The 23,191-nt window shown below is 41.1% G+C and overlaps 1 protein-coding gene across 11 annotated transcripts in view; it reads left to right on the top strand.

Annotated features, from left to right (window-relative positions):
* SOX5 (SRY-box transcription factor 5) overlaps window positions 1-23,191 on the top strand; it is a 649,933-nt gene that overhangs the window by 340,482 nt on the left and 286,260 nt on the right. For 9 of the 11 annotated variants that reach the window (XM_052789117.1, XM_052789115.1, XM_052789114.1 and 6 more), the window contains exon 1: window positions 13,688-13,819. The exons of the other annotated variants lie outside the window; for them this stretch is intronic. In XM_052789117.1, the coding sequence (XP_052645077.1) occupies window positions 13,782-13,819 (38 nt within the window). In that variant the 5' untranslated portion in view covers window positions 13,688-13,781. Of the gene's footprint in view, window positions 1-13,687; window positions 13,820-23,191 lie in introns of those variants that run through there. 11 annotated transcript variants of the gene reach the window in all.

The raw sequence follows: 23,191 nt of genomic DNA, 5'->3' as shown, positions 1-23,191 counted from the left end.
CTACAGAAAGGAGAAATACCACTTTTATGTGAGCACGTGGACCTGCTTACCAGAGAACATGAGTAACTTCTGTTATAATTTGAATTGTACTCTTCCTAATGAAAACATCTACAAGGGTGGGCAGCCAGTGCAAAATACAGCTCCTCAGGCCTTTGGTTTCCAGGCCTGATGGCTCTGCAGCTGGAGGAAAGAATCTCTCCCACTTTGCTTTCCTGTTTCCAGACTCTCTTTTGGTCTGTATTGCATCTGTTTTAAGCATTAATGTTTTGCATGTAACATCTCTCAAAGTCTAATCCATTGCTATGGACCCACCTAGTGACGGCTTTATAGATTCTTTATATTCATAAAGGCACTTCACGCTTATCTTTTCATGATTTTTGTTAGGTTTGTATTTTTTTGATGTTTGAAATGGATCACAGTACCCAAACTGAATGCTTTCTGTGAATACTTCTTTCATTCAGCTCTGTATTTAAACACTTGATAAAACAATGATACTTATGTGGTTACCTGTGAATAAAGGCATAAGTACAAGGAGTATGGTCACACTGTTAGGGAGATGACCTCAAATATTATAGAGTATATTTTAGATCACCAGAAGTAAGAATTGTCTGTAGTCTAAATGTGAGGAAACTTTTACTCACCGGTATGGGAATGGAAATGGTCAGTGTCAGCTTCCAGTTTAGAATGATGCCAGGAGACCCGCATGTGTTGTTTACAGGGATCCTCTTCTGTATTGTAACTGACTCAGTGAACGTGCTAAGTCCGAAAGCTTCTCTAGACATGCAAACTGTAAAGAATCGGGCAATGTGCTATGGCTTTCAGTGATAAGCTGCTTCATTGCTTTGTGCAGTGATCTATGAGATTTTTGGACGGCCAGAAACAGCTCAGCAACATCTGACTCTTAAGCAACCGATGCTGAACATCTGAAAATCCTAGACAGGTGCTCCTGGTTTATGCAAAGAATGACTGTGTGCAGTCAGGCTAATGCAACAAAGATGCATGGGATTCACTGTCCACATGATGTGGGATCCAGTTAAGCATATATAATTGGTCTGTTGCCTTTGTACTGCCCACATAGGTGGGGGAGAGCCTCCTTTCTGTTATTCCTGGTGTTCGTTAACCTGCGAATCTGAATAGTCCGACAGATTGTTTCTAAGATTGTTTCTCACTGTAGTTCTCCCCATACAGTATACTTACTGTGTTATGTTAATAACTGAATATTCACATATAAACAACCATTGTGGTATACAGATTTTGCGTGTAACAACATTTAAAAATACAGTACTAAGAATTTTTCATTGAATATCCTGTATTTTAGGGATGGGTCACATTACAGGTCCTGTATGGATATCAGAGAGAGTGGCAGGGAGACTATGTATATTTGCCAATAATGAAAGCAGTGTTCGCAGCTAAAATTCTAATGCAAGGAAATATTTTGTAAGGTTTATAAAAATTATGTAGTTTTTAAAAGAAAAAAAATAACCTGCCAGGTTTTGGTTAATGTTGAAACTTTTTCATCCTGGTTTCACATGCTTTCTTTCCCGCCTATGAAAATAGTGCAAGCTTTGCAGAGTAGTCATACAAAACTCTGCAATCAGATTTGTAAATGCAGGTCATTGGATCATTAATAAAAAAATACTGTATTTCTTCTATGGGCTAGTCCAACCATGCGCAGAGACTATCAAAACTCTTACATGGTGGCTTCATCTTGCAAAATCCCTGGCCCAATTGCCTGATGCAGGAAGCTATAGTTCCCTCAGCTTTAGAAAGCTGATGCTGTTTCATACTGCCTTGACAAAGACAGGCTCTGATTTTATAGGCTCCCTCGATAAATCAACGTATAGTGAAAGTCTGTCAACCCCTGAGGGCTTACCAAGTCTAGGGGATGGACTTGGTTCCAAGTTTTATTTGAAGACTTGGTTTGCGCTGCCCAGTGTACAGTATTAGGAAAGGAAGTGTGCTATTGGAATAGGTGTGGCTTAAAACTGGAGGATGTCATGATTATTGCTAGCCAGAAACGCAAGACAACCCCATCCAAAACAAGCATAGTGTCTTGAGGATGGGTTGTTCTGCTGAAAATACAAGGAGTAAATTCAGATATTTTCTAAAAGGCTGTCCACATCAAGTTTGTAAATAATTTTTCCCTCAGTACTGTAACACAGAATAATAGTTAAGGATTTTTTCCTTGGTATTGTAACACAGAATAATAGGTAAGGAGGATAATGGGCTTGCTGAGAAACCAAATTATTTCTTTGTCATATGCTATCACAGAAGACTTAAGGGGGAAATCTAACCTGTAGCCATTCTTTTGCAATATTAAGGATTAGCTGCTGTCAAAGAAAAAAGTGAAGGAAAAGTAGGTGCTAAACTTATCAAATGAAGAGCAACAGAGTATCAGGTAAAGTTAGACATATCAGAATGTGCTACTGGAAATTGATGGTGAGCTCAAATAGGCCTGCTAACTTAATGTGTAGTCTTTCCTTTAATATTGGCTTCTAACCTGTAAGGTTGGAGAAAGCAATTTTTCTGCTTCTCTTTAATTGAAAAGCAGAATTGATGCTGAGAATTAGTCTAATGAATTTTCTTTCCTTACTTGATAAATTGGTTGAAATAGTAATAAAAAATAAAATTAGGAGACATACAGATGAGTATTGTGATACTATAGCTATCCATCAGCATAGCTTTTGTAAAGAAAAATTATGTCTAATGATAATTCCTTGAGCTTGTCAACAAATAGTAACAGACAATCATTAGATTTTTTTTTTCCCTTTAAAGAAAGTTTTTTAAAAAGACCTTCACAAGGGACTGTTAGAAAAGTGATTGTGGGATAGGAGTACTTTCAAGGATTAAATAGTCCTCTGAGGGACAGAAGACAAAACTAAAAGTATATTATCAACGTTTGGTGTAGAAAAACTACAACAGGGGTATCCAAAGTCTGAGTGTTGCAGGTCTTGCTTCACATATATGTATCAATGAATTGAAAATGACAGTGACCAGTGGTACAGAAACATTTGCGTCTGAGGCAGAATCATTCAAGTCAGGGCTGGAGAAGATAGTAGAGGACTCCATGCAGGAAGATGGGAAGGATGGCTACACAAGTGTGGTGTTGACAAATGCAGAGTATTGCACGTCAGGAAGAAAAATGGATGTGATGATGTTCACTGCTCTGTTCTAGCGTAACTCTAACCACTTGGGAGTGGAAGGCAAGACGACCTATGTTTCCTTATGGAACACTTAAAGTAGGTGGAATGATCCAAAGACAAGATCCAGTTGTTGAAAATGGAATAAGAAATAATGCTGAAAATACTAGAGTGGCATATGTCAGTAGCAAGCCCTTTCCTGTAATACTGAGTTCTTTATGGCTTAGGCTACCTGAAGAACGTATATAGCAGAAACAGAAGAAATTCAAAGAGAAGCAGTGCAAATTTTAATCTTGAATAGACTGACTTCTATATGAGAAAAAAGCTAAGAGACCGTTTCGAGAAAAGATAAATAATGAAACTAGAAGTTTATGAAATAAAAGAAAGGGAGATCAGTTACTCATTTTTACTCTTTCAGTAATTACAAGAACAAGTCATTCAGTCAAATGCAAACGTTCAAATACAAAATAGGAAACAGTTTTTTATGCAACTTGTCATTCACTTTTGGTCCAGATTCCCTGAGTATTTCCATATCAGAGAAATAAAATAAGACTCACATGTTTATCTCTGCATTATGTGTCCAAATACAAGATTTTGGAGTTAGCCATGAAAAAAGTTGCTCTCACCCTGTCTTTGCAGACCACACCTCTAACAGGTGAGGTTCTGTAACACATCAGGCTCTGTCTATCCAACTTGGCCTGCGTAGCCATGAGCTCCAGCCAGGAGTGCCTGGACCTGCACCAGGCAGCTGTGGTCTTCAGAGGGATGCTGTGGGGTCGTGGTGTGCCTTGGTTGGTACTTCATGGTATCAAACTCGGTAGTGCACTTGCCTGTTTTTTCTGTCTTATAAAAATTGGTTTATTTTGTATTTTAAGCCACTTCATACTTAGGCCAACCTTTTATGAAGTAATGTATATGCTAGAGTTAAAGCAGCCAGCAGGAGATGAGGGTCAGGAATAAACTTCCCTCTGTCATTATAGAATGCTTGTCTGGTCTGAGCACACCTTGCTTTGAACATCTAGGACATAATATAGTGGAGAATTGTCTCTTGTTTTGACGAAGGCTGTAGCTTCTGTGTTTGAGGCAGAGTTCTCACTTAAATTCTGTGGTGATTTTTCAAACTATTGGAAGAAAATTTGCTTTTAATAAATGTTGTACATCTTTTTTTATGCAATTAAACACAAATCCCTGGTAATGTCATGGGCATTTTTTTAGTGGCCCTATCTCATGGCCCACAAATCACTCTAAAAACTGTGATCTTTTTAGAGATTGTCATCACAGAGCTCTATGGTTGCTTTTGTGCCAAAGGCCTGTCCTGACTGCATACAGCAGGTTTTAACTTTGACTACAGTATTGAGACCCCTCTGAGAAATTCATGGCAAGTTGCAAAAAAAAAAAAAAAAAAAAAAAAAAGTAGGTGTCTCTGTCTCCTTCTGTTTTCCACTCAATTTGCACTTCTGGAGACACCTGCTGCCATTCTATTGCTAGCTCAGAATTCATTAGAAAACAAGTTTCACCTGTGACATTCTCACATGTGATATCTTTGCCCAGATTTTGAACCACATTGCTCTCAAGAAAGGGCAGTGGCTACATGCAAATACCAGGAGAGATGGTTGACAGGATTGATCATGTGGGGTCAAATGCTAAAAAGGTATGTACGAATGTGATTTTGTTTCTTGAAAAAGTGTCAAAAGACTATCTCTGATATCTGATGTGGTGACATTCACTGTTTCCGCATTTTGACATTTTTCTCTGTATGCCTGAGGCTGTTAACAAGCAGAAGTTATCTAATTTATTTTATTTTATTTATTGGACAGGGGTCAGGCACTTTGTAAATTATGGACTGCATTCTCAGTGAATCAAAATATTTAGGTTGCTTGTGAGGTTCAGTCCTTGGCATCGTGTCACTAATTACTTTTACATAACTCTGAAATAATGACAAAAGGAAAATGCATCAACAAAGAAAGAGAAATTAAACTTTGTAAAACAAAACAAAAGCCACATCAGAAATAGAAAGTGTTATTTAAGGGGAAAAGTGGGTGACCAAATGTGCAGTCTGGATTCAGTACAATGTTACATGGCAAGAGAAGAGACACAGCTTTGGATCTTCTCCAGGCAGAAGAAAATTTATGACATAAATTTTCTTTGATAAACATTCCTGAGAAACTTCTTTGTATTTTAATCTTAATGAATGTTTGTCTCAATCCAGTGGGGTGTCTTTTTTTTGTTGTTGTTGTTGTTGGCTGTGGTTTTTTATATCTCCTTTCTGATTCTTTTATATTCTGAATATACCTCAATGGCAACTGTTGAAGATCTGTCTTGCTTGCAAGCTAATTGGTAATAGAAGGTAGTCAACCCTGTACCTGGATTGCATTAGGGATTTTGAAGAATGTCCCCTGATACTCTGATTTTCCCATACATATGCTTCAGAATACTGTAGCGGTATTTTCTTTTTTTCCCCATAGAAGGTGCAGAAGCATTCCCAGGGGCCTTCAGCATGCTACCCCAGCAATGTTTCTAGCCTCTACATGTCCCATGTAATGAGGGATGAGAAGCAAGAGTTAAGCCTCCATAGAAATAGCAATAACAACAAGCCATTGGTCTGTTTTATACCGTACTTACGTATTTATTTCTCTATAATAGTGGCTGAATTGGAGTCTGTGTGATGGAAGTAGGAGTTCAGCTTTTTGCTTTGGCAGAACCAAATGGCATTAGTTTTGCTTTGACTCAAAAGTGGAAAATCACTCATAAAACTGCATCAGACCACCGTTAAAATAAATGAATGGGTAAGGTATGCTTTTGTAACTTTATAAATGAAACATAACTCTACATCCTCATTGATTGCTGTTTCAGTGTGCAAGGTGTAAGATAGTGTTTTAGAACTCCTTCCCTTACAGAGACGTATTTAACATCATTAGAATCATTGCTTAATTTACAGTTAGATCTTCCCAGTGACATGTATAACAAGTTAAATATCAGTAGAGTGCATTTAATAAACACTAATTTGTAATAATCTTATCATAGACTGTATATGTAATGTAGGGACCTTGTGTATGGTACAGTAGAAAGGGAATATATTTACAAATTTGTTCTGAATTTAAAACCCTTATATTTCAGCATCTATATTTTTGAAACATTTACTAGATAGCAGTTACATGAATTCTTATGATTATACAGACTAAAAAGGAATAAAATAGATAAGCAATTTACAGAATGTAAGAATGTTACCTTTTTTGTGTTCTTTGTCTAATTACAGTCTAAACTGTAAACTGGTTCAGATAGAGGCTATTTCTTACAAAAGACCTAATTCTTCACTGCTTTTCCAGTACAAAGTGAATAGAAAATGGTCATATTATTTGGAAGTATTTTATATTCCCAATTTTTCTCTAATCCAACAGAGTATATAAAAGGGAGGGCAACCATGAATTGAGCTATATGTGTTTGTATCCTGCCCACTGCCAAAGAGCTCAGTCTGGTTATCTGAGGGTGGCTGTAGTCCTATGCTAAAAGTATAATAAACGATCGTAATGGCACTGAAAGACAACCGCTTCTAGTGAAGAGAAGCAGACAGATGTACCTGTGGGCATGGAGAATTTTGATTGCAAACACCAGAGCAAACCTCATGACCACAAGAGGAAGGCTGGGATGCCTTCACAAAACACATAGGACTAGGTGCTGTGGATTACTCCAAAATACCCTTGCGCTTTTAATTGCATGATGCTTGTTTTACATCAGACAATCAATGGAAGCAAATCTGTTTGTTTTAAACCCAGCATCCTTGACACATAGGTTAGTAAGAGCAGACTATAGTGGAAAAAACAGTCAGATTAGAAATACAGAGACAAAATGTGATGACTCTAACCCTGTTCAGTGGATGTGTTAAAAAAATAGACAGAATTGTTATTGGGAAAGTGAGGAGAATGCGGTGATAAAACCTGCAAGAACTATATAGAAAGCCATGCCGAAAGACTCACTGGGTTAAGCAGAAAGATCTCAATTTCAGTGCACTTGGAATCACGCTGAACAATTATTATCTACTTTTACAAGTAGATCAAAGTTGTGTTTTCAGGACACTTAGGCTCAGAAGCTTATGTTTGGCTATAAAACTTGCCTGTTCAGAAGAGACTCGATTTCTACCGACCGCTCCTCCGCACATGCATGGGGGGAAAAGGGAGTCATTTCCTTTTGATGGGAGTTGGTTATCTGTATGAAATGAGTTAGGTTCATTGTCCGGTATATTGTGGCAGTCATTTACATGTTTGTAACAGTCATTGCAAATGACACCGAGGAGGAATGTTCCTGCTGGCATTGTCATCCAAGAGGCTGAAGATCAGATGGGCACTGACAGTAAACAGGCCTGTCACTCAGAAAGTAATCATCCCAGTCAGGATGGAGGCAGAGTAGGGAGACTGTGCATCAGGTGAGGCTGTGGGCTTTGGCTGGGACAGTAGGTTCCATGCAAAATAACTGCACTGAAAAAAGAACATAGAAAAAAAGGCTTAGAGCAACAGGTTCCTGGTTTAGTAATGAGAAACTGTAAATTTGAAATCCAGTTAGCTTCTTAAATCATTTCAAGCACAGTTCCTATCTATGGATATGCTCTCTATTTTTGTGAATTATTTTTTAAACTGTGCTGGTTTTATTTAATTTTATTTCAAGCTGCTTCTGTGCAGACCAAGGCTACTAAGACAAACAGTAAAGAGACCCTGTAGCTAACTGACAGCATAGAGAAATAATAAAAAAAGTTATACCCAAAATAAAGGAATGGGGGGGTGGGGACACACGGCAACAGGACGACAGGACACAAAATCAGGAATGTGTCCTCTCTAATTTTTCCTGTTTTCACAATTAGAAGTTACTTTTAACCAAAATATATATGTAATTTAATTTTAATTGTATTTACATATACTATTTTTATTTCTAAAAACCCCATTTATATTATAGTTTACATCTGTATTAATGTTGAGGTTCCTTTACTGTGGCTGATGTGGAATGGATAGGATCAAAGAGTGCCGACCTCCTTTTAAAAATGATTAGGAACTTTATTGTAATATTTAGTGACCCTGGGGGAAGTCTGAATTCAAATTTTAGATGAAGGTTCAGGTTTCTTCTTAAGGGTAGCGTCAGTTCTCTTTTACAGGGAGGGTTGCAGATGGTAGGCCCCTGCTGAAATTGCAAGTAAATAGCTGATAAATGAGGGCTTCCCACTTGCAAATGAGATGGTTTTACTTTTCCTTGAAGAAATACAGTAAATTGAAAAACTCTAAATAGCACAGAAATTTCAGTCCTCCAGACCGCCTTCTCCTTCTCAGATTTTGCTATACTATATTCAGCACTCAGTTTTGCCAACACCGAACATGCCTGATGTGGCATTTACATGCTTTAAAAAAAGCATAGATTAGTTATATTTCTAAGAGTTAACTTCTCTTGACACATGTACTTAATTCCCATTAATGGAAATGGCAGCTAGGCATGCACACTGAAAGGAAAAATCTGTTCCTAAGCATATGATCCAAACTGCATTGTAGCTAAACATTTCCATACTCTGAAGTAAGCACTCATTATTTGCAAGATACTCTTCATAGTAAATGCATCAACCCCACTCTATTCTCCCTCTGCTCTCTTGTAACCTGTTCCAAAACACCCTTTCTTAGAAATCTTACAGATCCATTCTTAATGCTGCAGTTGTTTTGGATGTGTGCCTAAGAAAGAAAATCCATTTAGGATCTTCAGAGTTTTGCATATTTTCTGTGAGAATTTTCCAGTAAATCTTTCTGTGGAACATCTTACATTTCCTTGGACTTTGTAGGTCTCTATTATTAAAACCTACAGTGGAAACAACAAAACCCAAAAAGCTCTTTTTTTTTCCCAGCACTTCCTTTACTTACTGTATTGCAGTATCTGCCAAAGGCACTGGGCTGACGTGCTATCATTTGATGATTTAAAAAAAATAAATTAATGTTTTGTTTAAGGTTTTCCTTCTGCCAATATGCTTGTATAAAGACCTGTGGATTCTGTGTATGCAATGTTCCAGAGTTATGGTATCTCTAACTTGAGCTGGGTGGATAATTGATTTTTTGGTTCACCTCTTGAACTGGAGAACCACAATAGCGACAAAAAAATTCAGTTAAGCACAAAAATTCAGATAGGAGTTTGTGATTTGAGTTGTTTCTCCTCACCTAAATGAAAACCAGAGCTTTTTTGTTTAGTTCAACCCAAATTGTCCTCTTTTACCTGGACTGGTTTGTTTTGGGCACCCCTTAAAGGAAGCAAAGCAAGAGAAATGCAGATTCACTGAACTGCTGGGGGAGGGGTGGGGGGAGGTTTCATCTTTCTCATCAGCTGAAGATATTTGAATTTATATCCCAAATTCTCAGTTTGAGAAGAGAATTGAGAGACCGGAACATAGATCTCCCAAGATGCAAGTGGGTTTTATAACTATGACTCTCTTGGCAAAAAGGGGCATCAGGGCTTGCTAGTACTAATCAAAAGTTTCAGGACAAGATAAAACTTTGTACCTTAAAAACTGGACAGTTGCATATTACGTACATTTTCTTCTTCTCGGTCAGTGGTTATTTATCCTAATTCCTCAGTTTTTCCACTTTCTGATATGATAGCAGCCTTTGTGATATGACCTGGCAATTTCTAAAAAGCAAGCCTTAAAGTTAATATGAAATGATTTGTAGAAAGGTTTCAGAGATTCCCTCAAACCATTTGTTTAACTTGCTTTTTCTCCCTCTTGCGATTGCAGTTGAACTTACTATGAGAACATAATTTTATCGGTAAGTCTATACAATGGATTGTTAATAATCTAGTAATAACAATACAATAATACAGTAGTACAAAACAATATTAATACAATAGTAACAGTAACTTTTTTCCTCCTTTTTGGACCCAACTGTGTTCCCTGCTGCCTTCCCCCCCCTCCCCCCCCAAGCGGGGAGAGGGAGCTCAGTAGTTGCAGAAAACATAAAATGAAGGAAACCAGGAAGAAGGGGTAGGCACCTGAGCGCAAAATGTCTTGAGGTAAGAGTAAATGTAAACTTGGGTAAGCGAAAAGAAGGGTTCATGTCAGAAGCATGCAGGGGAATGATTTCTACTTCCTTCCTTTCTTCCATTTCCTCTCCCCTTCTTAGCTCTCGCTCTTGCTCAGTTATCTTTGTTTTCTCCCCTGAACATTTTTTTGCTTTTTTTCCCCCCTTTTGTTATGGTTCTTTGTACTTCTTCCTAGTCTAGCCAATGTCCTCTTCCATAATTCCTGATGTTGATGGTGATTGCTCTGGTTTATAATCATATTAGCTGAGAGGCAGCAACCAAGGAGTCCCATTGTGCCAGGCATAATACCAGCTTGGAGGAGTATGTGACCATTGCCCTGAAAAAGCTCAAACAGGAAATTATATAGGAAGGGGTAGATGTATGTGAACAGATGAGGGAAGGACATGGAAGAAGAAGGGCAGTTGGTGGAGTGGAGCTGAGTGGAGCTAACATGCAGTCAAAATACAGTAGTCCTGTTCTGCCAAAACTGTTGAAATTTTTTTTGAATAAAAGGTGGTCTTAATTTTCCTCCAGCTGGGGCTTCTGAGTGGCTTCTCTCTGCAAACTTCTCCCAAGGCCAAGTGTGAGGAAATAGGGGAAACAAAGCAAGAAGTGACAGAGAAGGAACAGCAGTTATGGATGGGCAATGGTGCATCAAGGGGGAAATGAAAGACCAAGAAAAGGGGCCCTACAAATGTGAATACAGCAATGAAATGTGTTTTAACCAAATAGTAGATGTAAAAATCATGCTTTTGTGGGAGAAACAGCTAAAGTATATGTGTTTCAGCAGCATAAGGACTGTTGTCGACTGTGAGGCACGTGGCATCTTTGTTTCTCATCCTTTTGCTGGAGTTGGCTAACTGTGTCAACTTGGGCAAGCTACTAAGCCTGCCTGCATCTCGGTTTCCTTATTTGAGGCCAAATTCTCCTACTAAGTAGCCTCCTACTCCACACAGAGATTTGCTGATTTGAATGGAGCCCCTGCAGAGTGAGATACTTTTCAATACAAATAAAGTTTTGGAATCGGCCCTAATTATATTTATTACCTGCAGAGGAGTAATGTGAGACTTAACATGGTTTGAGACCCTCAGATGAAAGAGAAAGTATTTGGAATTGTTCTTTTTAATCATCTGCTGCCTTTTCAATGTCTACTTCATAGCTGTCCTAAGAGGGCTAGCTACTAAATAACAAATGAAAAATCCTTGTACATATTAACTAGGTTTGTCAGACTCCTATGAATGGACCTCTGTGGAAAATATTATTTGCTAGGGGCTACTGAAGGAAGTCAGTTTACCCTGCCCCACAGTGAGGAGCCATTAGATCTACCTCATGCCAGAAGCTGACAGATTGTATGTGACTCCGCTCCGAGCGCTGTGGTGGTGTAAGGCAGGCTGGAGGCAGCCTTCGCAGATCCTCTTTTATGAACTGCGGTGCAGGCGCTTTTGCAAACTTGGCTTCGGCGTTTTGTTTCGCGAATGGTCTGATGGACTTTGGGGATGATGTGCATAAGTTGCAAGTGGGTTTGCTACTCGTGGTTAAAATGATCATCTCAGGCTTCTAGCTGGTGATGCCTTTATGCCAACACGGGACTGACTGGCCCCTGTGTGTGAGCCTGCTGCTTTATAACATAGGCATCGAGAGGGAAAAGGAACGAATTAAACAGTGTAGCTGTTGGATATTAATAAAAATAATAAGCTTTTCTATTTGGAATTTTTTTAAGCCAGTGGGCATGAAAATGTTGAACATTTTATGGCCGCTCTGTGCGAATATGTGTATATATTTCAAAAAGTAAACTTGCTTTCCCTGTGTCACTGGGAGGCAGGGATAAGAGGGGAAGAGAGGGGGCAGTGGACCTAATCAAACTGTTGTGGGGTCAAAACCTCGTGTTTTTTAAAGGCCCTTAATGTTGTCCAGCTGCAAATTAAAGGAGGAGAAAAAAAAAAAGAAGAGAGAAAGGAATTAGGGCTGGGGAGCTGGAAAGAATGGAGTATAGATATGTGGTGGTGGGTGGGTGGGTGTGCATGTGTGTGCTAAAGAACGGGGAAACCGGGTTTTTTTCTCCTTTTTTTTTTTCTCGCCCCCCCCCCCCCCCCCCCCCCCCGCGAGCCCAGTGCCAGGCTGGACACGGGCCGTGCAGACTATTGAGGCATTGTGTGCTCCGCTTCCAGAGTAGCCCCCGGCTGAGCCCCGGGGCTTGGACGGGAATTTCCCCGCGGCGTTCGGCCGGGCGGTGCAGCCCTCCCCGGCGGAGCGGAGCGGAGTGGGCTGCGGGTGTCCGCGGGCGGCGGGGCTGGCCCGCGGCGGCTGCCCGGCCCGCGCGGGTGCTGCCCGCGCCTCCGTCCCCGCGTGTCAAAGGTCCATTACCTGATTGCCTTCCTCGCCTGCCAGATTTTTATCTAGATAATTGGAAGTGCCGCGGAGGCTGCGCTCCGCCGGCCAGCCGGGGGGCTCTGCGGCCGCGCTTCGTCCACCTTCTTACCAGGGGCTGTCTGGGCGGGGGGGATGAGAGCGATCCACAGCGGAGGGGACTCCTCTTGCTCGCCCGGGGGAGGGGGGTGTGTTTTAAAAAGAAAACAAGAAAAGCCCTAGCAGGCGAACGGAAAGTTTATTTTGGTGGTTGTTTGCGCGTGTATGTGTGCGTGCGTGCGTGTGTGTGCGCGCCCGCTGTTTTGGCATGTGGCTACCTTTTCCCTTGCACACAACAGGGCTGTTTGATGGAGTTTGGAGCTGAGGAAACTTTGGGTTTGTTGCCAGGACGGTTCGCAGCACTTTGTGGAAAGCAAGAGCTAACAGTGAGACCGACAGAGTGAGTGACAAGTTGTTTACAGGTTTCCTTGAAGGGGCCTCTGCTATATTTCAATCTGTCAAAGTTGCTTTTCTTCCCGCAGAACAATGCCTGATTGTTGTGCGGGGTGGTTTTTTTTTTTTGTGTGTGGTTTTTTTTTTTTCCTTCTTCCCCTCCCCAAAGAGAGAGAAAGGGAGAGAGAAAGCGAGAGAGCGGAGAGGGAGGGGGGAGAAAAAGGAATGAAAATTCTTCGGAGCACAAATGCCTTTGGTAACATTTTTATGTGTCTAATCTTTTCTCCCCTATTTCAACTCCGAGAGAGTTGATAACTGTTTCAATTTAATCAGTCTGCTCTTGTTTTATCTTCTTTCTCCACTGATCTTCCTCAGCGCAGGGGATTTGCTCCTGGTTTGCCGGTTTAGGTGGATTGTCGGGCGCTCCCCCCCCCCCCCCCCCCCCCCGGTTTTTAGGACATCGAACGAGTTGCCTTTTCCCGTTTCGCGGCGGCGGGCGAGCAGAATTAAAAGGAAAGGACAGGCACCCTGAGGTTGCCCAGCGCCTCGCAGCCGCGGCGCGCCGCGCCGCTGTGGGGGGAGCTGTGCGAGCAGCCTGCTGCGAGGCGCGCTGCCCCTTTAAGAGACTGGTCAAGGAGTCCTAGCTCAGAGCGAGCGAGCGAGCCGGGAGGGAGGGAGGGAGAGGGAGGGAGGGAGGGAGGGAGAGAGAAAATCAATCGGTTTAGAAGGTTTGGACTCACTTGACAGGTTCAGTTGGAGGCGACCATAGGTGGCTGCTGTGACAAAGGGAAATTGTGCTTTTCCAGCATGCTAACTGACCCTGATTTACCTCAGGAGTTTGAAAGGTGAGTCGAGTTTTTGGGGCGGGGGGCCGCTGCCTTTTGCGTTGGGGGGGGGGCGGGGGTGTCTTCCCCCCCCCCTTTTTTTTGTTCTGTTTTGTGGTTGGTTTGTTGTCGTATCGTTCTTTTTTTAATTTATATGACCACGCGTGTTTGCGCGCGTGTGCGCGGATGAGCTGCCCGCGGTGCAGCTCGCACAGACACACGGGGACGGGCGCGCAACTCCGGCGCTTGGCGGCAGGCCGGGGAGATGCTCCCCCCCGGTCCCCGTCGTGCGTCCCCGTCCCCCCCCCCCCCGCCCCGAGCGTTACCTTGGCTATTCAAACGGCGTGTCAGTTAGCCGGGCGGGGGTGGGGGCGGGGCGGGGGAGCCCCGCGCCTGCGGCGGGCGCCCCCGAGCCCCCCCCTCGGCCGGCCGCCCCCGAGCCCCCCCCGGCCGGCCGTCCCGGCGGTGCGCCCGCGGCGCGCAGCTTTGTTCCGCCGCCTCGGCGGCCGCCGTGCCCTCCGCCAGCCCACCTCCCCTGGCCGGACCGGCCGGCCGAGGCGCAGGGAGCGAGGAGCCTCCCCGGGCAGCACCTCCCCGCCCCTGCCCGGGGACTCCCCGGGCGACGGAGGATGCCCGGTGGCGGGCGAGGCGGGGGGTTCGACTTCCAGCCTCGCCCTCCCGTCAAACTTGGGACGGCGCTCCGCTCGCTGAGCACATGACCTTTTGTTGATGTAGCGGCAGCGATTATTTTTAGGCGAGTTAACATCCCGGCCCTCCGTCAGGAGAACATCCTTCAGCCTGAGGAGGGGAAAAAAAAAAAAGAGAAGGAAAGAAAAAAAAGTGAAACTCTCGCCTCCAAGTTTTGGCCGTCGCCTCTCTCGTGGAGTGTCAGGAGCCGGGTTTGGGTATGACGAGTGGGGTTTGGGTATGACGTAGACGCACCCGTCTCCCCCTGCCCGGAGCGGGAGCCTTCCCTGCCTGGAATTAAGTTTTTGCTGTCGCTGGCGACAGCTTGTGACCTCCAAGAGTTTAGTCCTTATTTCATATGATCTGGCGCTCCTGGGAGGTTGTGAAGCGTTTTCTCAGGCGCTCGTACGCACGTCCATCGATGATCCGGCATCCCTTCCCTGTGGCTTCATTTTTAAAGGTTATTAATAGTCCCTTGTGTGGCTGCAGTAAACAATCCAAACTTTCATTTCTAAGCAGTAAATAAAAGAACGCCAGGACGCGCATTACTTAGGTTTTTCTCGTCTTCGTGAAAGCTACCTCCTGTATAAACATTTGGTTGTATCTGACTATGCAATACAAGCTAGGTGCTAGACCAGCTGGTTAAAAATATGCTAAGTCAAGCTGTTCATCGTTCAAACCTACTGAATTTGATAGTAAAGGCATAGAAAAGAAGGCAAGATAAAAACATTTTAAGTGGGCTGAGGAACACGCATGCAGAGAAAGGACAGGAAAGAATGCTTGAATTAAAAGATCGGAGAAAAATAAAATTGGGAAACGCAGAAAAGAACTATTTTAACGCTTTCAATCCTTATTCTGCGACTAGAACACTTCCTTATTAGAAAGTGGAATTGGCATGGTTGCAGTGCTCCAAGGTCGTCTTTAATACAATTTTCCAGACTTGCTTGGAATACTTGGCGTTTTTCTTTGGTTTGTTATCATTACAATAATAGAACAAAATTAGTTTTGTTCATGTGCATTATATTAACTTAGTTCAACTACCTGAGGAAACTGTTACTGTTTCTGGTGTCAAATCTGATCTAGCACCATGATCATGCATTTGTCTTGTTCATACAATTAATAGATTAAGTATTTCATATGCTTCACTAAGATTATATACATACATTTATAAGCAAGTGATTTCTGTTATTCTTTGAACTTTGTGATGAACAGATTACTTGTAAACTGTGAAGCAGAATGAAGTCCTTTCATTTTCCTGTTGGGGGACTTTTTTTTTTAATCTGAAGTCTCTCTGCATTGTAAATATATATTTGTATAAATTTTATATATAAACAAATAATTTGGGACAAAACATATTCCTTAGAAATAGAATGACCTTCTCTGCTCTCTCCCCCCCGCCCCCCCAGGCATACGTTTCATTTTCAGAGATCCCAGCTTTCCTCTTGTAAACATTCTAGTTAAATAATCAATACGCTGCTCTCCTTTTGCTATGCAGATAATAGCAAGCAGTAGAAATGGGAAGCAATAAATGAACCTCAGGACGTATAATTTTTTTTTTCAACAATTTTCCCTCTGCAGTTGAAATTGGTAATACAAACCAATACCTCTGTTAATCATTACCATTTGTTTACATTGTGTGTGTTTGACTATAGTTGCGCACACATACACAGAGTAGATACTGTCCATGTAATATATGTGTGTTTATCAGAAAACAGCCATGAGGACACACTTCCTCTTACATGGAGATGCACAGATCCTCAGACACACACACGCTCGTAGAGTTCACGCGTATGTATATATGCATGATGCACAGGTGATTGTTTTTTAGACATTTATGGCAGGTTATTTTCTCAGATTCTCACAGTAAACACAGTTCTTGGAGCATGTTTCTGCAGTTGTTGGGGTCCAGCATGTCGTATCTGCATGACCGACTTCAGTTTTGTTATTACTATCCATCTCCTACTATTCCCTTTTAAACTTGAATAGCAAATTACAAGGAGGTAAAGATTTACCAGGCGAAGTTGTTTGCAGTTCAGATCTCAGAGCGTCTGTATATATCTCAGGAGGTTATTCTTCTTTCCCTGTCGTCTTTCCCGTGATGTTTCAGTGTATCCCGGTAAACTGCAAACAGTTCAGAAACTTTCAGTCACCCTAACTGAAGGGATCTGAATCAAGGGGATGTCTCTTATGTGTCTGTGGCTATTATCAGGGGGCATTCACGATACACACTTGGAATGAAAATGATCCTCAGTGTCAGATGAATAAGCATTCATTAATTCATTCAGCATCACTAGTAAATTGCAGTAGGTTTTGTGAATTAGCATGTATAATTAATTACCATACCAAAAATGTGAGGGTTTTCGTCCTTTCCTGAGAAGTTACTTGCACGTCTTTATTTCTGTTTGTGGCGGTTCAGCTGCTTGCTTGAGAGCAGCATCAGAATGCGTACGCTGAGGGGGATGATGTTTGCAGAAACGTTGTAGGAAGAAATTATAACTGGAATCTGCTCTGTTTGTTACACAGGGAAAGGATGACTTCTGAGTTGTACTTTGTGATGTACCTGTGGCACTCTGAATTGGCTTTAAAGGTCTCAAAAAGAATAACTCTTTTGTTGTTGTCTTTTTGTGTTTTGTTTTTGTGGTTTGGTTTTTTTTTTTTTAAAAGATGGGTCATTATACTTAAATATAACAAGTATGGCCACAATAGAAAGAAAGTTTACTTCATTGAGGAAAAGGTAGAGACAGTGTGGCCAGAACCATCGTAGACAGCTGTGAAATTTACAGAATGATAAAATCTCAGAAATGCCCAACATAAAGTTTTAATGTCTTAATAAAATCTGATAAATGAAAAATAGATAAAGTGACTGCTTAACAATGTCCCTAGTGTATGGAATGTTCTTAAACCCAAATTAATTACTGCATATTTACATTTCTCTGTAGACTGAGAGAGAGGGTACGCTAGGCATCCGGAGAGAGTGACATCCTTTCTCTTTTTCATTCTTTTCTTCTTTCTTTTTTTTTTTGTAATTATTTTTTTTTTATTTTTAACATGCCAGTTCAAGGTAAAGAGGTATGCAGTGTTTGTGGAAGAAAGAAGGATGGGTTAGTGCTTCCACAGGAAAAAAGGAAGAACTAGAAAAGACAAAAGGCGTGGATGGGAGCAGTGGGGATGGGGATGGTAGAACAAGGTCAACATTTACAGTCACCAGTTCTGTGCACTCGAAATGTTGTCTGTGCTAGTGGATAGCTTGTAGAGAGGAAGGGCTCAAGGATGTAAAGCAAGCCTCTGCTGGGAGGAAAAAAATATACTTAGCTGCTGCACTGCTGCACTGCACGAGTCATTTTGGACTCCCACTGAATTTATTTTGGGGTTGTACCAACACTGTCAAATGGAGAAATCATTTTCCTAAAAGGAAACTTTGCGTATTCCTAAGTGCTTTTCTTAGTTAAAGTTACCCTAAAAGCGTTCTTCTGCTGCTGCATTTGCTGAGAATTTTGGAGAAAGAATGATACCTTTCTATTAACCGGCTTGCTCAGAATGACGTCCCACTCCTAAAATCTACCTGTAGAAGTAAGAGTGATTATTCCTTCATTTAAACAAAAAAACCCAATGAAATTTCTTTAATATCGGGCTGAATAGCTTTTACCTTCCACCGAGATGTTTTGAGAAAAGGACTTTATTGCTTACATTTGTGGGTCTAGGGGTCTGGGATCTGAAGAATAAATACAGTGCTAGTTAAAAGTTTCAGATAATGGTTTTTTTTGCAGTGACCAAAATTAACATGATTTTATTTCTCTGAGAGAAGGCTGAAGGAATTAATGCATTTGCAGACTACTCATTAATGTCCTGTGTGCGCTGATTTCATTTGTTGTGCTTATGCTTAGAGAGGAAGAAGTTGACTGTTACAGATTATGGATTTTAATGAACATCTCAATAATTCACCAGTTGCTGAAATTGTGAACTAGACTTGGAAGCCCAAATGAGAGAGCTGATGAGTGACACATCAGCCCGCACAATTTGACTGTTGTATTCATTTCATTTGAATCAAATCGGGAGTTTGGCATTACTAATTCTGGGTGGCTGGCTCATCATATGCATTCAAGGAGTTAATTAAAACACACACAAACACATACACACGCTCTCCCACCAAGCATCTTGCGATGTTTATGTGCATAGTGTGTTTGATTGGTACCTTTAGATAGGAGAGGAATTGTTTTTCCTTCTCTTGCTGTCCAGAGATCTTAAATACATAACTTGTTTACAAAATATTTACTACTTCTCAGGGAGCTTTTAATGAGCATTTATGGCTTTATCATTTAGGAGGTATATAGTATCTGCTTGAGTTACTTAAATGTGAAGCTTCCCTGATAGGATAGGGATACGTGTCTGTGTAATGTGATATATCTGTAGCTGTATAAAATACACTTTTACATATTTATACAGGAAAAAGACTATCTCCTCCCAAGGTTAGATTTATAGTTTCTTCTCATGCTTTTCATACTATACTTAAAAAAAAAAAATCTCTTAATGTTGAATAGGGTACCTGCAATGTTTGTGTGTCAGATACCTCTGCCTTCACAACTCTTGCAGAAGTCAGTCTGACATCCTCTTAGCTTTTTTTTTTTTTTTTTTTTAATTAATTTCTTGCTCAGGCCTGGTTATAGCATAACTAAGTCGTAAGTCATGTTGTGCCTATACACACTGGAAATATTCAATGCCTGTGAATTCTGCTACTGTAGTCAAGAGAAAAGAAGCGCTCACAGCAGTTAATCAATAGCTGTAGTACGTCTTTGCTGATGGCAAGGAGTTCGTTTAACAAGTAGCATCCTTAGAAGCGAAGTGCTTTTCCCTTTTAAAGTATCTGTGGGTTTTTATCTAACTTGGAAAATGTGTGAAGTCTTCTGTGCTTCGTACGAAAGGTAAAATTATGTTGTATTTGAGTATGTTAAAAACTATGTTGCAAATTAAGCAAATCCTTGTCACGTTACTGTATTACGTAAACCAGAACTTACTTCTGGAACTTTTGAGTTTTTCTCTTGGGCTTTCGGCTTTGGACAGTGGGCGAGCAATCGCGTGTGCTGTACCTGACGGGGATTTACGGCGTTTGTACCTTGTGCGTCCCCTCCCGCAGACCCCCTGGCGAAACCCTGCCGCCGTCAGCGGCCATAAAGTTTTCACCCATGCCTTTGCTGAGGGTTATGATGCTAGCCTGCGGTCTGCCACGCGTCCCACCTCTCCCACACCCTACCGAGGGGCCGACTTGGTCCAAGTGGCTTGCACCTCGCCTGGGGCTGGGGCCGGGCTCTGCCTGCGCCAGGCGGGCAGCGGGAGCCCCGCGCACGCCGCAGCCTCCGCTCGAGAGACGCTGCTTGTCACCTCTGCGCCGAGCCCAGCCTTTGCCAGCCTGAGAAGCCAGGAGTCTCTAGAAGTTGTTCCTGAGCCCACATGTCCTTGTGACAGTGTGAAGTTCTGTGCGCGGTAGTTGTTGGGAGAGAGCAAATTTAGACAAGATTTTGGAAGAATTTTGGTGAGCGCTGCTTGCAGGGGCCATGGTACTTGAAAAGACTGTAAGGAGTGAATGGAAATTGTGAGATGTGCAGTGGTAATTCAGAGAAGCTGTCTGTCTTTTTTTAGGATAGGTGCAAAATGTATTTATTTTTTAAACAGAAGAAAGAGGAAAAGAGAAAGACAGGAGTTCAATTCTGGTTGTTAGAATCATCAGATGTTAGTATGAAGTTTAGGAGTGTTAGAGGTGCTGCCCGTGGTATTGGGGGGGGTGTGTTTGTTTTGAAAGAAACTTGCAAACATTTTCCTACCCCTTATTTTTGATCTGGAATGGCACTTCTCTTCAACTTGTCCTTTGTCACCTTGTTTAAGAAAAAAAATAATTCAACATGATGATACTATTTTTGACTTTCAGAACTCTGAGAGTTGAAATGAAAATGAGGGAAAGCTTGGGGCTTGCTTTGAAAGTTTGAAATGGCTTTGACCTTGCTTCCCTTAAAAGTATTGTGGGATTAATCAGGTAACGTTTCTCAATTCTCAAATTGTAACTGTATTTGCTATTTTTTAAATTTATGTTTGGTATTCCAGATTTCCTTTTTATACTTCTTTTTTGAAAGATCAAGTATGGAAAATCCTATCAGCAACTGCTCTTTGAGATCTATAATAATTTTATTTTGTTTTGTTTTACAATGTACTTCTGCTTTTGTGTTTTCTTAAGTTCATGTAGACTGTCTTCATTGCGTTTTGCTTTTTTCCTAGGATGTGGGTGTCTGCTTGCTATTTGATCTAAATATATCATAAAATGTTACCTTAGTGCTTATTTTTCTGTGTGGTTGTATTATAGTCTTATTAGTACATATTTGTTTTTGTCTTACTAATCTTAATATAATTCTGTTACTTTTGGGGGCAAAAATATAAGCAGAGTGAATAGAAATTTAATTTTCTTGTCTGAATAATCAGAGTTCTTTTTAGTGGTGAGGAACTCTGCGTGTGGGGGGGTATGTGCTATTCTTGCATAGTTAAGACCATTGTCTACATCTAATGTTCTTCATGAACTTTTGTAGCTCTAGCGAAAAAAGACCTAAGAATGCCATGTGTGTAAAGAGAAACCCATACAGTTTGTCATCCTCTTGGTTTCTTTGCTGCTGAGCTTGATTTTTTTAAGAATGTGGGAGTGAAAAAATGCCCCATGTTTCATTCATTCATCTCGCAGGTTGGGCATGGGCAAAGATAATGTATCTGACAGTGAGCTGGAGCTACTTGCCATTGCCAACTCAATAGACAGCATAAGACCAAGAGTAGGGAAAATGTTAGTGGTTCCAAACAATTTTTAATTTTGTTACTCTTTTTTTACCATAGTTAACGTGAAAAGATTTCGCCAAGGTTTTTTTTTTTGCCAATTAAAACAGTGAGCCTAAAAAAATCTCAAGAGTGTGTGTACCCATACATACAGACGTATTCATGTTTGCTTGCTTTAGTTTGGTATGTTCATTTACGGGGTTGCATTAAGTTGCGTTATCTTCAGTTTGATGGCAATCCTAAAAAAGACTGTGCTTTAATAGAGTGTGATGCAGCTAAAATTCATCACAGTCTGAAAGACCAAAGTGCATCTCTGCATACAATTTTTATAATTTTGAGGTATTCCTTGTTTCAAGAGAGAGAATGTTTAATGAAAGATGTGAAGTGTATGGTGTCCTCTCACCTTCTGGGGTGGCCTGCCTTGAGTTAGGGTTAAGGCATTTCAGCAGAGCTTTGTGCCGGGAGGGAGCATTGACTTGCTGTACTTCTGCCCATGCTGTATTTGACTGTAGAGGTCTTCTGTTTTCACAGAAATTCCCTTAGCAGCCTCATTACATTCACTTTGTAAAACAAGACTGAAAACATTTTCTCCAAAGGTTTAGTCAAGTTTCTATTCATAGGGTTTTCTCCCTAAATTTCGATGCTGTGGCCTCACTGGGGCAGAGGCTTTTTTGGATAGAAATGAGATGTGTGGGAAGGTGATGGTTGGTAAGGGCGAAGGGAAGGATGTTCTTACCCATTTGGCATGTCTATTAACAAACTGGGTCATTTTGTTGTGTTGTATTTACATGACTTGTTCCTGTGCTGGTGTGAAATGTGAATCACCAAAACATGATGATTATTTAAAAAAAAAAAATAGGCTAAATGAAACAAAACTGAAATAGAACTGAAAGGCTAAATGAAATCAAATGAAAACAGAACATGCAGCGTTATTCTCTTGGTACAGTTTCCTTCTGCAGTTGCTGAGTAAAGCCAAACAGGTTTCTTTTCCATGTCTGTTAAAAATATCCAGGCTTTTGAGTTTGAAAATCCCAGAGACATAGAAAATACATCTTTATCTTCAGGTTCAGCCTTTGGTTTGTCTGTTGCTCATGGGTTTTGGAGATTTAAGTAGATGTTTATGGTCAGTGTGTTGTAAAGAAGGCTATTGATTCTCATCTTTGTTGAAACCGTGTGAACATCAAGTTGATTCTGGTTTTGCAACTGAGATTAGAATTTGGCAGAATTTCTCAGTGGAAGGCTCTCATCCTTTGCTTATGTTTTTTAAGTTCTGCTCACTTTTGCTGTTCTTGCCTAAACTCTGAAATTAATTGTGTGACTCAGGAAACCATGTTAGGCTATAGAGTTTGCATGCAATACCATGCAAACTAGAGGAAAAATACTGTGCCACTCTCAAGTATGCCGTGCATCTCTTTTATAGATAATCTGCATGTGTATTGCTGTCATTGATTTAGTGTGTTTTTGTAGAGTGCAAGCATCCTGAATCAGGACCCCATTATGCTCGTCACTGTACAAACACAAAAAAGAAGGTTTCTTTCCATTCCACAGAGCAGCCTTTGTGCTTAGAGCTGAGAGTAATATCAATGTGTCTTTGTATGGGGAAAATTCAGAAACGGAGAGTAGGTAAGAGATCCGTAGCATGGTTCATGAATGAGATTTCAGTCCTGAAGCCATGCTTTAGAATTTATAAATTGAGCAATATATGTGCATGTGTATTCTCCCTCTGTATATTTTCTACACATATGTATGTAGAAGTTGCTTTAGAAGTACTGATAATATTAATAATAGATTCATACTTCCTGTAAAGTCCTTTGATTAGGAATTCAGAGCATTTGGAAAACATTAATATACAAATCATGAAGATTTCTATGCTCTTTAGATTGAGAAGCAAGATTAGTCTCA

The sequence above is a fragment of the Harpia harpyja genome, chromosome 6 (assembly GCF_026419915.1).
Source record: "Harpia harpyja isolate bHarHar1 chromosome 6, bHarHar1 primary haplotype, whole genome shotgun sequence".
Classification (NCBI taxonomy): domain Eukaryota; kingdom Metazoa; phylum Chordata; class Aves; order Accipitriformes; family Accipitridae; genus Harpia; species Harpia harpyja.
Note: the sequence above shows the minus strand (reverse complement) of the source record. Positions and strands in the feature narration are given on the sequence as shown.